The sequence below is a fragment of the Mirounga angustirostris genome, unplaced genomic scaffold (genome assembly GCF_029215605.1).
Source record: "Mirounga angustirostris isolate CCGP_5_RB_7025 unplaced genomic scaffold, mMirAng1.0.hap1 SCAF_2, whole genome shotgun sequence".
NCBI classification, from domain to species: domain Eukaryota; kingdom Metazoa; phylum Chordata; class Mammalia; order Carnivora; family Phocidae; genus Mirounga; species Mirounga angustirostris.
Window position 1 is genome coordinate 120,477,800 of NW_026991710.1, and position 16,141 is coordinate 120,493,940.

The 16,141-nt window shown below is 34.1% G+C and overlaps 1 protein-coding gene across 2 annotated transcripts in view; it reads left to right on the plus strand.

Moving 5' to 3' along the window:
- Positions 1-15,553, plus strand: part of SMARCA5 (SWI/SNF related, matrix associated, actin dependent regulator of chromatin, subfamily a, member 5) — a 41,158-nt gene extending 25,605 nt beyond the window's left edge. For both annotated transcript variants that reach the window (XM_064585104.1, XM_064585103.1), the window contains 14 exons: positions 403-629; positions 2,694-2,815; positions 2,897-3,049; positions 4,479-4,611; positions 7,025-7,173; positions 7,375-7,494; positions 8,315-8,425; positions 9,180-9,293; positions 9,475-9,597; positions 10,361-10,493; positions 11,339-11,457; positions 11,954-12,166; positions 14,390-14,497; positions 15,249-15,553. In XM_064585104.1, coding sequence (XP_064441174.1) covers positions 403-629; positions 2,694-2,815; positions 2,897-3,049; positions 4,479-4,611; positions 7,025-7,173; positions 7,375-7,494; positions 8,315-8,425; positions 9,180-9,293; positions 9,475-9,597; positions 10,361-10,493; positions 11,339-11,457; positions 11,954-12,166; positions 14,390-14,497; positions 15,249-15,314 — 1,891 coding nt within the window. In that variant the 3' untranslated portion in view covers positions 15,315-15,553. The remainder of the gene's footprint in view (positions 1-402; positions 630-2,693; positions 2,816-2,896; positions 3,050-4,478; positions 4,612-7,024; positions 7,174-7,374; positions 7,495-8,314; positions 8,426-9,179; positions 9,294-9,474; positions 9,598-10,360; positions 10,494-11,338; positions 11,458-11,953; positions 12,167-14,389; positions 14,498-15,248) is intronic.
- The last annotated feature ends 588 nt before the right edge of the window (positions 15,554-16,141 follow it).

The following is a 16,141-nucleotide window of genomic DNA, read 5'->3' on the forward strand; positions in this document are numbered from 1 at the left end:
TTATTCTTGAGGTTGTAAGTTCAAGCCCCATATTGGTTGGGTGTAGAGATTACTTAAAAAAAAAAAAAATAAATAAAACTTAAGTTTTAAGTTTTGCTTAATTATTTAAAAATGTTGCGTCATACTGCTTTGTTTTAATTCATCCCAAGGAGACATACTATTTTGGCTCTCAAGGCCCAAAGTGTAAGTGTGAACATTAGAACAATGGGAGGAATAAAGAAAAACAAGGAAAGAGAAAGATGTTTTAATACATGGTAAACTCCTAACCACATCTTAGAAGTTGATGGGTTGTTCTTCACAGGTATTTTTGGGTTGAGGTAGGGGAGGGAATTAAGTATGGAAAGTAATAGGGACTGGTTAGGGCACATTTGAACCCTTTTAAAATATTTTTCTTCTCAATAGGTATACTCGGATATTAATGAAGGATATAGATATATTAAACTCTGCAGGGAAGATGGACAAAATGAGATTATTGAACATCCTGATGCAGTTGAGGAAATGCTGTAATCATCCGTATCTATTTGATGGAGCTGAACCTGGTCCACCTTATACAACAGATATGCATCTAGTTACCAACAGTGGCAAAATGGTGGTGTTAGACAAGCTGCTCCCTAAATTAAAAGAACAAGGTAACTACGTTACTGGTAACAAATTGAGAAGTGATGAAATTCAGATGTGAAATAAGGGACCACTACGGTTTGAAATTCTAATCCTGGCACTTTTATAAACTTGAAGTGTGGGACATTTAAAAACTTCTGTCCATTATCTGAACTTCATTTGTCCCCCCAATTTTAGGCTTATAAATCTTCTTAGGGATCAATAGGGCAGTTACAATCCTGGATTTTGAGGAGAGTTCTCAATTTATATTTGCTTTCCCAGATATGTCAGCTTTTTGTTATAAAGTGCCAAGAACGCTCTTTCCACACATAGTTCCCAGATACTTTGGTAGACAGTGTTGTTGTGTTCATACGTTGTTTTTTAATTATTTATGTGGATTTTTAAGTTATTTAAATGACAATAAATTATTTAAATTTAAGTAATAAAGTTAAACAGTAATAAATTATTAAACATGTGCATGGACCCAAAGCAGTTTTGTTTGTAACATGCTTGCTTTGTATGTGAAAATGAGTATGTAGTATGTATAGAGATGTATTTAAAATACATGAATGTAGAATATATTTAGTGTGATGCCAGCTTCAGTAATTACAGACTCATGGCAAAACTTGTTTACATCTGTACTGTACCTGCTTTCCTCCTCGCAGATTAATTTGAAGCAAGTCCCAGACATCAAAGCTTTTCATACACAAATTTTTAATTCTGTAATGTGAAATAATACAGTCAGATTTCAGATTTTTCCATTTGTGTTTCTCTTGTGTGTTTTCGTAAGAATGACTTGTACCAGTCACCTCTAGGATATTGACTATCAACCTTCTAAGAGTTGTCAGTGAATTGGTTTACTTTTTTCTTGCTTTTACACTTTTTTGTGGAAATATATTTTCTAAAATACTTTTCTTGAAAGCTAAGTAGTAAAGGATTGAATTGGTGGAAAGGGATCACAAGAACTTGGTAGAAATACTCAGATATTAACGAAAGCTATATTAAACTCTGAAAGGAAAATGGGGACTATTGAGCATCCTTAGGCATCTCGGGTATAAGGTGAGATACCAGCAGATTATCAGCCTCAGCTTCCAAGACAAGATAATTTCATAATCTTTATTTTTTTATAATGACTCCTTGGTCTTCATACATTCTGCTCTGAAGGTGTTGTGCAGCTGGCTAAAGAAATGGAAGGCAGTTGAATAACTTGAATCATGGCATAAGTGAAAGATGACCATGTAGATGGTGAGGCCACATTTATGTTATGGTCTTCAGAACTAGAATGAGATGGGTTTGGGGTATGTGTTGGAGAATGTTCAGGGCCATGCACATGGGAGAATTGCGGTGGTGGGGGGGGGGTTGGTGGAAGGTTATTTTTCAGTGCATGTGGAATAAAAAGGATTCTCTCAGCCTTGGGACAGAGCCAGGTCAGAACAAATACCTTTTCCGTTTACCTTAGTGTGTTGTAAAGGTATTACCCTTTTCTGTTTGTGCCATTATGGGAAAAATGGGGAGAATAACTGACTTGGATAAATAAATAATGTATGTTTTTTTTCTTATAACCAACTAGGTAACTTAGAATTAAGGGGTAACTGGTTAGTCTTAGTTTTGATTGGCCTTAAATATTTATTTGTTTATTTATTTTTAAAGACTTTATTTATTTGACAGCGAGAGCAGGAACACAAGCAGGGGGCTAGTGGGAGAGGGAGAAGCAGGCTTCCCAGCGAACAGGGAGCCTGATGTGGAGCTCGATCCCAGGACCCTGGGATCATACCTGAGCTGAAGGCAGATGCTTAACGACTGAGCCACACAGGCGCCCTGATTAGCCTTAAATTTTTAAATAAGTTTTTTTTACCTTTTTTTTTTTTTTTTTGAAGATTTTATTTATTTATTCATGAGAGACAGAGAGAGAGAGAGAAGCAGAGGGAGAAGCAGGCTCCCCACTTGAGCAGGGAGCCCGATGCGGGACTCGATCCCAGGACCCTGGGCTCATGACTTGAGCCAAAGGCAGACACTTAACCATCTGAGCCAGCCAGGCGCCTTCAGTTTTTTTACCTTTGAAGCTTCTGAAAATGAACTGTTCTGTTTGCTAACAGGTTCACGAGTACTAATCTTCAGTCAGATGACAAGGGTATTGGATATTTTGGAAGATTATTGCATGTGGAGAAATTATGAGTACTGTAGATTGGATGGGCAGACACCCCATGATGAGAGACAAGTGAGTAAAATCCAGGGAGGGAAGGTAAGAAATTATCAGAAAAAATAATTTCCTGACATTTGTTTTATTTTATATCTATAGGAGTCCATCAATGCATACAATGAGCCAAACAGCACAAAGTTTGTTTTCATGTTAAGCACACGTGCTGGTGGTCTTGGCATTAATCTTGCTACTGCTGATGTAGTAATTTTGTATGATTCAGATTGGAATCCCCAAGTAGATCTCCAGGCTATGGTAAGAGAACAGTAAATACATTCTTAATATTTTCTTAGAGCTTAATATTTTCATTAGAGCAAGCTAATTGTCTGTAAATGTCAGTGACTTAACCCAGTAGAGTTTTTTCTCTGACCTAATAATTCAGAGAGGGTGTTTTGTAGGTGATCTCTCATCTAAAGCAGGATATCTCTATCTCATAGCTTTGCCATATCTTAGAACCTTGGAGTCTAGCTGTATCCTGTGCATCCTGATGGCAGAAGGGGGGGAATAGAGTTGAGGATTGCCTAGGAAATTTTTTATGGGTCAGACCTGAAAGTCACAATCATTGGCCAGCACTTAATCATATAGCGTAACTGGGTGCAAGGGAATTGGCAAATTATAGTATAGTTGTGCCTTAGGAGGAAAGGGAAACAGGTTTGGTGAGCTACAAATCTTCCTACCACGTTGGATGCTTAAAATTTATACCCCTGTGTGGAAGTTCTTTGGCTAGAACAGGAAGATCATTCTTAGGTTGAGAAAATTTATGATCTGTAGATTAATATGAAAACTTACAAATTTTTAAGTTTGATACTGTTAATGACTTGACCCATGGTATTGGTGACCATAACTCTGGCGTTGGTTGCTTTTATCCTATACTCTATAAGGGTGGTTGAGGAAAATTGATCAGTTACAAATAGGGATGTTTTGTAAGAATGTGTTTTGTGAACTTAAGTTAAACAGAAATGGAATTCAAATTAATTTGACTACTTGTATGTAGTTATTTTGGGTGAATTTAAAGACTAGGATATTTATGTTTGTGGAGTTCTTTTATTTATGTCACTTATTTCCCTAATAGTGAAAATTTATATATGATTTAGGTAGAAAAACAATTTGAATCTAAACCTAAGAAAAATAGATTAAAAAAAAACCCCTTATCATCCAACTTAATTATAATTTTGTCTTTCTTATTTGGAGACATGTGAATTTTTTTTATTATTTACTTATTTTTAAGATTTTATTTATGTGAGAGAGAGCGGGAGCTCGGGGAGGAGCAGAGGGGAAAGGGACGTGGGGTTTGGTTTCAGGACCCTGAGATCATGACCTGAGCGGAAATCAGGAGTTGGATGCTCAACGGACTGAACCACCCAGGCGCCCCCGGAAACATGTGAATTTTATATCAGTATAATCTAGTGAAAGTAACCAGATAGTTTTTCACGGATTCAGCATCTGTTGTGTTCCATACCTCCTAAAAGTTTTCCTTTGATAACCAATATTAATTTGATTGAAATGGAGAAACTTTGAGAATCTAGGAAATACTAATCTAATACAAATTTATTTTTAGGATAGTTTTGTTACATTAAGAACTTCCACACTTGAGAATATTTTAATTTTGCTTTTCACTATACACAGTCATGTGTTATTTATGTAATTTTTAACTGTATTCAAAATAACATGGTAATTTGCCTAGGACCGAGCACATAGAATTGGACAAACCAAGACCGTTAGAGTGTTCCGCTTTATAACTGATAACACTGTGGAAGAAAGAATAGTGGAACGTGCTGAGATGAAACTCAGACTGGATTCAATAGTCATTCAACAAGGTGAGCCTTAGAGCTTTAAAAAATTTACCAAGTTGGATTAACAAATATTTTTTTCCTAGATTTTTTAGGAGGTTCTTGTTATTGAGCATCTATGGAATCAAGTTGGCAGCCTGAACGATATTCATATTCCAGAAAATAGTAAGTTTTACTTTTAATAAGAGGATAGGTATGGGCTCAGGAAGGTTGAAGTTTGCATATTGGCTTTGCCAGTCAGCAGTTCTTTTATACCACCTAAGCCTGTTTCCTCATCTGTTAAATGGGGATAAAGAGAATTAAAGTTTAGTATTTTTAAGGATTAAAGGGGGAAATGATATAAAATACCCAGCATTCAGTGTGGTACATATTAAATAGAGCTGTGGTGAGTATAATTTACATGTACTAAAAAGTACTCTGTTAATTATTCTGGGGTAAAATGAAGAAATAAAACTGAAACTCAAAGAATCTGATGTTATTTTTTTTTTCTAGTCTGCAACTATTTACTGAACAGCCACCAGATGCGAGGCTTTGTTCTTAGTGCTGAGAATACAATGGTGAAAGAAAGCAACAAATGTTCTTACTCTCATGGAGTTTTTAATTTAGTGAGAGGGGAGGCCCAGAATAAACATTTATGTAAATAGGACTAGAGGGTGAGAGTGGGAATGCTCAATAACCTCAGGCTCATATTGGTTTCTTTCATTCTCAAATTTGCATTATGAACATGTACTTTTAATCTGTCTATAAAGAGAGATACACTGTATATTGTTAGCTGATGATTCCGTATTGGGTGACTTCATTTTGTTAACCGGCTTTTAATTTCCAGGTAAGTAAGGGAATGTTGTATTTCTTTCATATTCTGTTAATGCCAACCATAGTGTTAGCTACATCTCTAAATATGTGAAATAAATGATGGCTTATTGTTAATTTTTATTAATAATTACTTATTATCAAGTGCTTACTTTGTGCCAAGCAAGGTACTAAATACTTTGCATCCATTATCTCCTTTAGCCAGCTTGAGGTTGGCATGAGAAGTAGAGGCAAGTCACTTGTTTACTGTGCATGTAGCTAGGAAGTGATGCATCTAAGACCAAGAACTATATTAACTATTAGAGGGAAGTGTTTACTTATGAAAGTCTCTGGAGCCTGCCAAACAGAAAGGTTTCTCATAGTAATGTAATGGCTAGTTCTTTTCCCCCTCACATTCTTCATCCATGTTTTTAGAAAAACATTTGCCTTGTAATATTTTAATTCTCATCTGTGAAACACTTTTTAAAAAAAGAATGAAAATTTATAATCAGCTTAGAAAAGCTGTTTGAGTTTTTTTACTTAGTTTTTTGGTTTTGGGGGGGCAAATTTTAGAGCGAAATTTTGTGCTAATAGCTTTGTAGGCATTAGTCAAATAGCAAGCCTTAGGTGTATACCTTTCTATTACTGTTTGTGGAGTGTAAGGGATGTAATTAAAAATAATGAGAAATCGTAGAGCTGCTTTATGTCTGAATAGCTCCTCCTCTGTCCAATGGGGAAGTAGTTTCAATAAGACAGAACATTTTGATAGTGAGATCGCTTTCAAACCAAAGAAACGTTCTAAAGATAAATCCTAACTTTAAAAGTCTCATAGATGTTGGTGGATTCTGTTAGGGATCCAAAGCCATGATACACAAGCATTTAAGATCCAGGAGAACAACTTTGGTCTTTATCCATTCATTCATTACAAGTTGGTTGGAATACAAAACTTGAAGCTTTATGTAAGTTTATGTGAATGGCCCTTTAGGGTAGAAATAATTCTTTATGGTATTTTGGTTGGTTTGTTTTGATTCCTGTATCTTTGAAAACACAAATTACAGGGTTGGCCAAATTCCTACCAATTGAAGATCTTAGTTTTCTTAGGTTGAATGTCTTCTATGATCAAAATAAGAGTTTCAGTTCTTAAGATTAGGAAATTTTCAGAAATTGATGTGTATTTCAGTCCTTAGCTAAAGCTTGGTAATACGAAGGTTTTTTTGTACTTCACCTTTTTGTCTTGTTTTTTGTACTTTTCTAAGAAAAAGCTGATGGAGTATTAGTATTAATGTCTTTCTGCTTATCAGAAACTTCTTGTCTTTATAATGATCTCATCTGTTGATACTTTAAAAAATCTTGCTAATAATTTTTATTTTCAAACATCCCAACTTTTGCTATTATTCCGCCCATTCAAGAGTACATTTTATTGAGATGGTATACAGTAGGCTTCATTATGTAATAGGTTAACTTTAGAATATTTCAAAGCTTACAACTAAGAATCTGACATTGCTTTATGTGAAAATGAAAATTATCAGAAGTAAATAAATGATGGATGCTTGAGGCAAAATACATGGTATTACATCTAACATTTAAAGTTACAAGTTTTCAGTAAAACAGACCTTGTTCGATTAACATTATACAACACTTTTTTTTTCAGGAAGGCTTGTGGATCAGAATCTGAACAAAATTGGGAAAGATGAAATGCTTCAAATGATTAGACATGGGGCAACACATGTATTTGCTTCAAAAGAAAGTGAGATTACTGATGAGGATATTGATGGTATTTTGGAAAGAGGTGCAAAGAAGGTGAGGAATAGGTTAAATGATAATGTTTTTAATATATAAAATGTTTTAAATCAGGACTGTTTGAGGAAATACTTGTTAGGTGAACCAAAAAAAGCTTTTATGTACTGCAAAGCCTAACTTATTTTAACTACAATTCTCAAGGTTTTTTTTTTTTTTTTTTTTTTTTTATTCTCAATCTAATAGGGTGTTTTTTTCCCGTAGACTGCAGAGATGAATGAAAAGCTCTCCAAGATGGGTGAAAGCTCACTTAGAAACTTTACAATGGATACAGAGTCGAGTGTTTATAACTTTGAAGGAGAGGATTATAGAGAGAAACAAAAGGTAATTTTTGAGAGACATTTTGATTACTTGAAGACTTTCTTTTACTTGAAACTTGGAATTTTAAGTGTTAGGTGTAATGCCTTGTAAATTTGTCTCAACGCAGTCATTTCTATATATTCACATCTGAATTATTTTCATTTTTACATGTAATGTCGAATTTTCAGTTAGTAAACTCTGAAATGTTTTCAAAATTTATGTTATGAGGCTTACTGTATACATTTATAGTTGAAATATATTGTGTGGGGTGATTTATAATTGGAATCTTTGAAAATTAAAATAATTGGCAAAAAAATTGCCACAACCTTACTAGATTTTTTTTTTAAACAGAATTGCATGGTAATAATTAAAGGGAAAAAACTTCCGAGTTTCTCAAGTAATATTTGTTAGTATGTAGAGAAATTAGAAAATACCTACAAGTTGGAAGAAAAAAAATTGTTCTAGTCAATGTTTTTTCTGTTAACATTTAGGCTTGTATATCCTCTGAATTTTTTTCTAGGCTAAATATGTATCTACATTTTTCTCCTAGTTTGGGTTATAGCATATATTCTGTAGGTCGTCCCCCCAACCCCCGAATGTTCTCCATTTGGTCAAGAAATACTTGCTGTGTATCTATGCTATTCACTAGGCAGTGTCCTATGTATTAATTACATAGTTTTGAGCAAAGTAGCATAGTCCTAGCCTCGTAGAGCTTATAGTCCAGGATCTAACGAATATCTCACTAACAACATTTGTAATGATGTACACAGTGAGTTGTGTTCACCTAAGATTTGCGACTGTAAATAATCAAAGTTGGTGATACGAATTGTTTCCCATATGCTAGATTGCATTCACAGAGTGGATTGAGCCACCTAAACGAGAAAGAAAAGCCAATTATGCTGTTGATGCCTATTTTAGGGAAGCTCTTCGTGTCAGTGAACCCAAAGCACCCAAGGTGAGTAGATAGAGCAATAAAATATCCAAAAATATCGAAATGGAAATTTTTTTCTTATATTCTATTTTTTTTAAGATTTTAATTTTTTTAAATTTATTTGCGAGAGAGAGGGGGAGAGAGAGCACACAAGCGGGGGGAGCGGCAGGCAGAGGTAGAAGCAGGCTCCCTCCTGATCGAGGAGCCCAGTGCAGGACTCGATCCCATGATCCTGGGATCATGACCTGAACTGAAGGCAGACACTTAACCAACTGAGCCACCCAGGTGTCCCTATTTTTCTTATATTTTTACAGTTAAATCAGATTGAGAATTAGAATCTTTTGTGGCTTCTTACAGTGTATTTCCTTCCGTTTTTGTTAAAAAGTTTTCTAAAAATTAGTTGTGAATGTATGCATTTAAAGTTTGATTAATGTTCATTATTTTTTTTTAAAAGATTTTATTTATTCATTTGAGACACAGAGATACATAGAGTGAGAGAGAGAGCATGAGCAGGGGGAGAGGTGGAGGGAGAGGGAGAAGCAGGCTCCCCCTGAGCCAGGAGCCCGATGTGGGGCTCGATCCCAGGACTCTGGGATCATGACCTGAGCTGAAGGCAGACGCTTAACAGTCTGAGCCACCCAGATGCCCCTCATGTTCATTATTAATGATAGATTCAGTTGCTTGGAGAATTGGCCATCATAGTTTATGGAAAAGGGAAGATTACAATTAAAGCAAAAGAATTTCTTTTTTATGGATGATAATTGTTTTTTTACTCTAGGCTCCTCGACCTCCAAAACAACCTAATGTTCAGGATTTCCAGTTCTTTCCTCCACGTTTATTTGAATTATTGGAAAAAGAAATTCTCTATTACAGAAAAACTATTGGGTATAAGGTAATGGGAATAACACTGTTCATACTAATCTGGTTTGTTTTAAATTTAAAACTAATTTTCGTTTTGTTTTTTCATGGTTGTATTAAAACATGTAAAATATCATTTGGTTGGTTAAGAATTTAGTTCATCACATAATTCTTAAAATCTGCTGATGGATGACATAAAAAAATATTTTTTTTAGGTGCCTCGAAATCCTGACCTACCAAATGCAGCACAGGCACAAAAAGAAGAACAGCTTAAAATTGATGAAGCTGAACCCCTTAATGACGAAGAGTTAGAGGAAAAAGAGAAGCTTCTAACACAGGTATATAGAGTCTTTATTCAAAATAAAATTTAGTAACCATTACTTTGTAAGGTACTGTGTTTAGGTCATGTTGGGGTATACAAAGACGTACAAGTTTTTTCTTTTGAAATGGAGTAATTGGAAATGATAAAGCATGAGCATATGGGTTGGGTATATGCTACATTTTGATTGTCAGTAGTTGTTGAGGTAGTTGAGTAGATTTGTAGATTTGCACCAGCCTTGGTAGAGTGCATATCCTTTTGATTACCTTTCTTCCGGTATTCATTTTTTTTTCCTGTGACTCTTCCGCATTGGAACAGTACTATGTTACTGTTCTTAATTACAGGTCTCTCTTTGGTACTCTTTTGTTAACAGTCTTTATAGTTTAATCAGGGTCTTTTAGAATCTGGCCTTAACCTATTTTTGAAGCTTTATTTTTCTTCCATTTTCCCACTTGATACATCTTTGCTCTTCAGTCTTATGTTTATTGCTGTTTGCAAACTCCTGCTATTCCTTCAGAGTTCAGCAAAAATGTTACTTTTTCATTCAGCATTCCTTACTTAAGCTCTTCCACTGAGATTTAATTGCTTAGTTATGTAAGCAATATGTGATGTATTGCTGAAAATGCACATGTAGGTGTATGAAAAGTTACCACTTTAAAAGAACTTAAAACCTAAGAGTAATTGAAAATTTTCTAATACTTTAGAAATATTGGTGTGTGTAATAGCATCTTATCCACGTTCGGTGTGCTGTTGTTAAATGTTTTGTTTCCATTGCCTTGAAGGGATTTACCAATTGGAATAAGAGAGATTTTAATCAGTTTATCAAAGCTAATGAGAAGTGGGGTCGTGATGATATTGAAAATATAGCAAGAGAAGTAGAAGGAAAAACTCCGGAAGAAGTAATTGAGTATTCAGGTAATTCTTTTATTATTTTAATAGATATAAGAATGTTCTCAGGTTTTTGGAGAGCTGTTGAGTTCAGATTTTATTATTCTGAATTATGTTTTGATAAGCTAAATTTTGCCACCACTTTTAGGGCCTTATTTTTTGTGTTTTTAAAAAACTTGAGTTGGAAAATGTTCTCTTTTTTAAAATGGCATAGTTGTTACTATTTTTTTTTTTACCCTAGCCAACTGGCTATTGCTAAGAAAATAAGAATAGGTCACTGAAAAATTGTGCTTTCATTTTATTTTATTTTTATTTTTTTATTTATTTTTTATTTTTTTATTTTTTTAAAGATTTTATTTATTTATTTGACAGAGAGAGACACAGCGAGAGAGGGAACACAAGCAGGCGGAGTGGGAGAGGGAGAGGGAGAATCAGGCTTCCCGTGGAGCAGGGAGCCTGATGCGGGGCTTGATCCCAGGACCCTGGGGTCATGACCTGAGCCAAAGGCAGACGCTTAATGACTGAGCCACCCAGGCGCCCCATTTTATTTTTTTCTATAACTTCTCAAGTACTATATGCCTGTGTTTCCTGAAATCACTTGGATTGTCAAGTGAAGAGGTAGTTGTGCGGCGATGAGTGTGCTTAGAATTCAAGAATAGAAATTTAAGAGTTGGGAGATACTTAAATCACCCAGTTCATCTCATTTTTTTACAGTTAAGGAAACTGAGAAATTAAATAATTGACTTATTTGTAGTATTAGATGTGAGAGAAATGGAAACATTTCTTAATCCTTAGCAAATTATTTATGATAAATTATATTTTCCCCATTTCGTTCACTTGCCCCATCTGTCCAATTTTTACTCTTTTACCAGCTGTATTCTGGGAAAGATGCAATGAACTCCAGGACATAGAGAAGATTATGGCTCAGATTGAAAGGGGAGAGGCAAGAATTCAAAGAAGAATTAGTATCAAAAAAGCACTTGATACGAAGGTACTTTGTGTATTAATAAATATGGTAGTTGGTGATATAACTCCTAGCTGAGAATATGCGAGTTAAAGTAACTTTTTAAAAGGAAATGAGTGCTGTGTATTGTGTAAAGACTGATGAATCACAGACCTGTACCCCTGAAACAAATAATACATTGTGTTAATAATGAAATGAAATGGTTTAAAATGAAGATTTTCTTCAAAGAACAATATTCAAATGTTACAGGTATTCCTCAACAGAATTTACCTTAGTACTTCAGTTGATATATCTGAGAGTTCCTATGATTAGCTTTTTCCTACAAAGTCTGAGCCTGTATTTCTCTTTAGAATAATAAAGACTATGAAGTTGTTTTCACAACAAAGGTTATATAATGCGATTGAGGTGCTTTGGATAGAAAATTCTGATTTGGAATGGAACACTTTTAGCTAATTTTACTAAAGCTAAGTTTGAAATACAGATTATATAGGATTTATATTTTATATAAAATTTTACTTGATAGATTGGTCGGTACAAAGCACCTTTTCATCAGCTGAGAATATCATATGGTACTAATAAAGGGAAAAACTACACTGAAGAAGAGGATCGTTTCCTAATTTGTATGCTTCACAAACTTGGATTCGACAAAGAAAACGTTTATGATGAATTACGACAGTGTATTCGCAATTCTCCTCAGTTCAGATTTGACTGGTTTCTTAAGTCCAGAACTGCAATGGTGAGTCCCTGGGCCTTTCTGTGTAATGTAGCAAACAGTTCAGAGTAAGTATTGGTTAATATTCTTTAAGGTAAGTAACTTATTAAGAGAAAATTGTGGTTTCACCCCATCTTTGGAGTACATTTTTGTTACAGTAGTGTAAGTATCATGGGTTAAATCAGTTCCTTAGAAAACCGTTCTCATCTACAGTTAAAAATCTATTATCATGGATAACTTAAAAAAATTTCTTGGTTCCATCCTCTTTTAATATCACATACCTTTTTTTTTTTTTTTTTTTTTAAATATCACATACCTTTTAACATCACTACATAGGATAAGGACTAGTTTTTTTTTTTTTTTTTAAAGATTTTATTTATTTATTTGACAGAGACAGAGACAGCGAGAGCAGGAACACAAGCAGGGGGAGTGGGAGAGGAAGAAGGGAGAGGGAGAAGCAGGCTTCCCGCCGAGCAGGGAGCCTGATGCGGGGCTCGATCCCAGGACCCCGGGATCATAACCTGAGCCGAAGGCAGATGCTTAACGACTGAGCCACCCAGGCGCCCCAGGACTAGTTTTTTTTTTACTTTAATCAGGTTCTAAATAGGAAACATCACCATCAGTTTCACCTTCTGAATGTGAGGATAATTTAAAACTTGTATTTTTCAGATAATTTTGGTTTTATAAATGAACACATTTCTGTGAAGAAAGAAAGAACTCATATTCAGGCATTTGCCTGTCTGGATTATTTTAAAATAGCTTAATGTAGTAAAACACTTTATTTTCAATACCAGAGTGTTTCTGATAAGCAAGTTCCATTCCTAATGACCTAAAGTTATAATTCAGGAAAGTTTAGCTTTGATGAATTGCCCTTTTTATTATGCATTTTACCATTTTGAAGCTTTTAACTTCCATCTTGTGTTCTTTAGGATGATAATGCCCAAAATGTTTTGTATTCTTAAGTTTGGGATATACTGGGGTAGGCAAAGTTTAAACATTTTATATAGTGAGATTTTCTCTCAGTGTATTTAAAGTATGTTATCAGTCTTCAAGATTGGGGACAGTACACAGTCTTTTCATGTTTGACCACTGAAGGATTATTTTTCACTAAACATTAACAGTGGTACTGTTTGTGTATCCTTGTTTGGGAAATGTTGCATTATAAATGCATTATAAATAAAATTTGAGGAAGGACTGATTCAGTTGCTACAGCTCTATGTTCTTTCTTTAAGTGGGAACAATTTATATAGCTTATAAGAATGATTTTGTAGTGAGTGAAACAAAATGCAGTATCACGTTGATTTACCAGTACAGTACCATGGTCTAAAACTCTTATTTCCAGACATGTTTCATGTTAGAGCACACATAAGAAATGATTGTATGTGAATGGCCCCTTCTGATAAATACTCTTGCCTTAGAGCCAAGAGTATTCAGACCTTAGCACATCTGTACCACATTCTGGCATGTGTGCCTCAGTTTACCTGTTAAGTGCAGAACTTTAGTGTTGTAGTTTATTACCTTCTATCTCCAGATTATATTGCAAATATTTCTAAACCTTGTATGGTGTCTTCTGTAACATAGTATTTTTAAATGATTTTATTGTGGTTTGTGTGTTTTTACAAGAAAACCATTTTGTTTACAAAAGTAAGTAGTCGGCAGTGATGCAAAAGGACTTCTGTTTTTTTCAGAGTTACATACTGCTGCTACACTACACTTTATACAACCTCCACAAAGAGTTGTAGATTGCTAGAGAGAGATGATGTAGATCTCAGCTATTTTTCCACAATTGGGAAAGCTGGCATTTGGTACACTGACTACCATGATTCTAGTAACTGTGCTTTTAAGGGAAAGAGGATATACACTTATTAAAGTTATGGTTGATTTTGACCCTAAAATAGGTGCACTTACAGTTTTGGATATATAGGCTAGTTCTCAGGCATAGATACTAAGTAGCAGTGTAGCATATAGTGTTTATTTTCACTGCTTGAATTTGTAAGGGAAGGAAGGATTTAAGAAGACAAATAACAGTATGATTTTAAATAATGAAGTAAAAACATTTATATCTTTATCCTCATAGCATGGATTATATAAAAATCAGTTCTTTTGGCTGTTTTAGATTTTATCTGTGGGGGAATGTATAATTACATACTACACTATTAAAGTGTTACAATTTTAAAACCTAGGTATCATGAAAACTTGTAGGTGGAAAATACATGTTTACCATATAAATTTATCTTTATAATTTAGGAGCTCCAGAGGAGGTGTAACACCTTAATTACCTTGATTGAAAGAGAAAACATGGAACTAGAAGAAAAGGAGAAGGCAGAGAAAAAGAAGAGAGGACCAAAACCTTCAGTAAGTATTCATGAATATGTAAATATTTTCTTGGAAGACTTGTCTTTGTAAGAGTTTGAACATTACTTGGCTATCATTGATGTGTTAGTCTTTTTTGTAAATGCAGCCTTGAGTTGCTTTTAAAAGTATAAATTAAATTTGATTGCATCGTGTGGGGAATATCACGTTATGATGGTATTCCATAATTTGGGGATTCATGAAAATCTGGGAAGGTATGTCTTGTGAATGCCAAGAGCCTATACTTGACCTAGGGAGTGGACTGCAAGGTATAAATTAGAACATATAAAGAAATAATAGGAAAGCAGTGGCTTTACAACCTTTACTAACTTCTGAGATTTAGTTTATTGTCCCAGTGATATCTTAGCAATGTGAAAACAGGTATTTTAGGAGGAAAAAAAAAGTCATCTTTTTATTTAGTAGTAATTTAGAAAGTCATGAGTAAATGAATGGCTGAGTAATGTCTGGTATTTATGTAAAACCTCATAAAATAATTAGTACTGCTTTCTTTTGGTATGAGGGCATGTTATATTTGTTTGCTGTATTGATTTACTATTACAGATTACTTCATTGGCATTAAAATTTTTGTATTTGTAAAAGGAGTAGATAAGAACTTGGAGAATTAAGATTATTCTGGGTAAGAAAGTCTAATACTTGTTACTGTGTAGCAGTTATTAGTAAAGTAAAAGAGTCCATATATTTTACCTTTAATATTAGTCTTGTGATGAAAAGGAATCCTTCTGTTCATTTGCAGACACAGAAACGTAAAATGGATGGAGCACCTGATGGTCGAGGAAGAAAAAAGAAGCTGAAACTATGAATACATATTTGTTTCATAATCACTAACTTTAAACCAGTAGTTCTTTAATTTACGGGTCTTCATAAGATGTACTGTACAATGCTCAATTGTTAATGTCATTCAAAGACATCAGGTTCATCTGTTTACTGAGCTTAGAAACATAGTATGTAGTTTCACTTTTTTAAATGCAACAGCTGTGCTGAAATTTTTTTTTATCATTAACACTTGAAGTAATAAAACAGGCTTCATTTATTAATAAATGTTTCATTTGATTTATTTTTCTGTTATAGTTCCATTTGTGAAGATTGTGACTTTTTGTTTATCAGCTATAATTTCTACACTCAAAGCTTAAAAAACAAGCAAACAGCTAAAAAAATTGCAAATAACATTGTCCCTTTGGTCTTCACTTAGTTGTGTAATTGTTTTAATTCACTTTGCCTTTGCAGAAATTTGGGTATCTTTGTAGTGCTATATAGAGTCTCATCTGGGAAGATTATGTAAATTGCATTCTCCTTGATTATTACATGGGTAGAATGGAACAAAAGGCAAGACAAATTACCATTAAATTCTATGCATATTTCTGTTATGCTTTCTGTTTCTGTAGTTGGTTCTGAGGTGTGAATATGCCCTATTCTGTTGGAAAACTGACCTTTTAGTTGTATAGCCAAAGACATTTAGTATTTTCTGGTTCCTTAAAGTGTTACTGTACTATTTTGTAAAAGGAATATTATTTTTAATTGTTTGGTAAATGTTTTGACAAATTACCTTCTCGAAGCAGCCACAACTTAGAAAGATAATGTCAAAACTAAGGTGGTTTTTTGTTTTTTAAAAAGACCCAGCCAGAATAA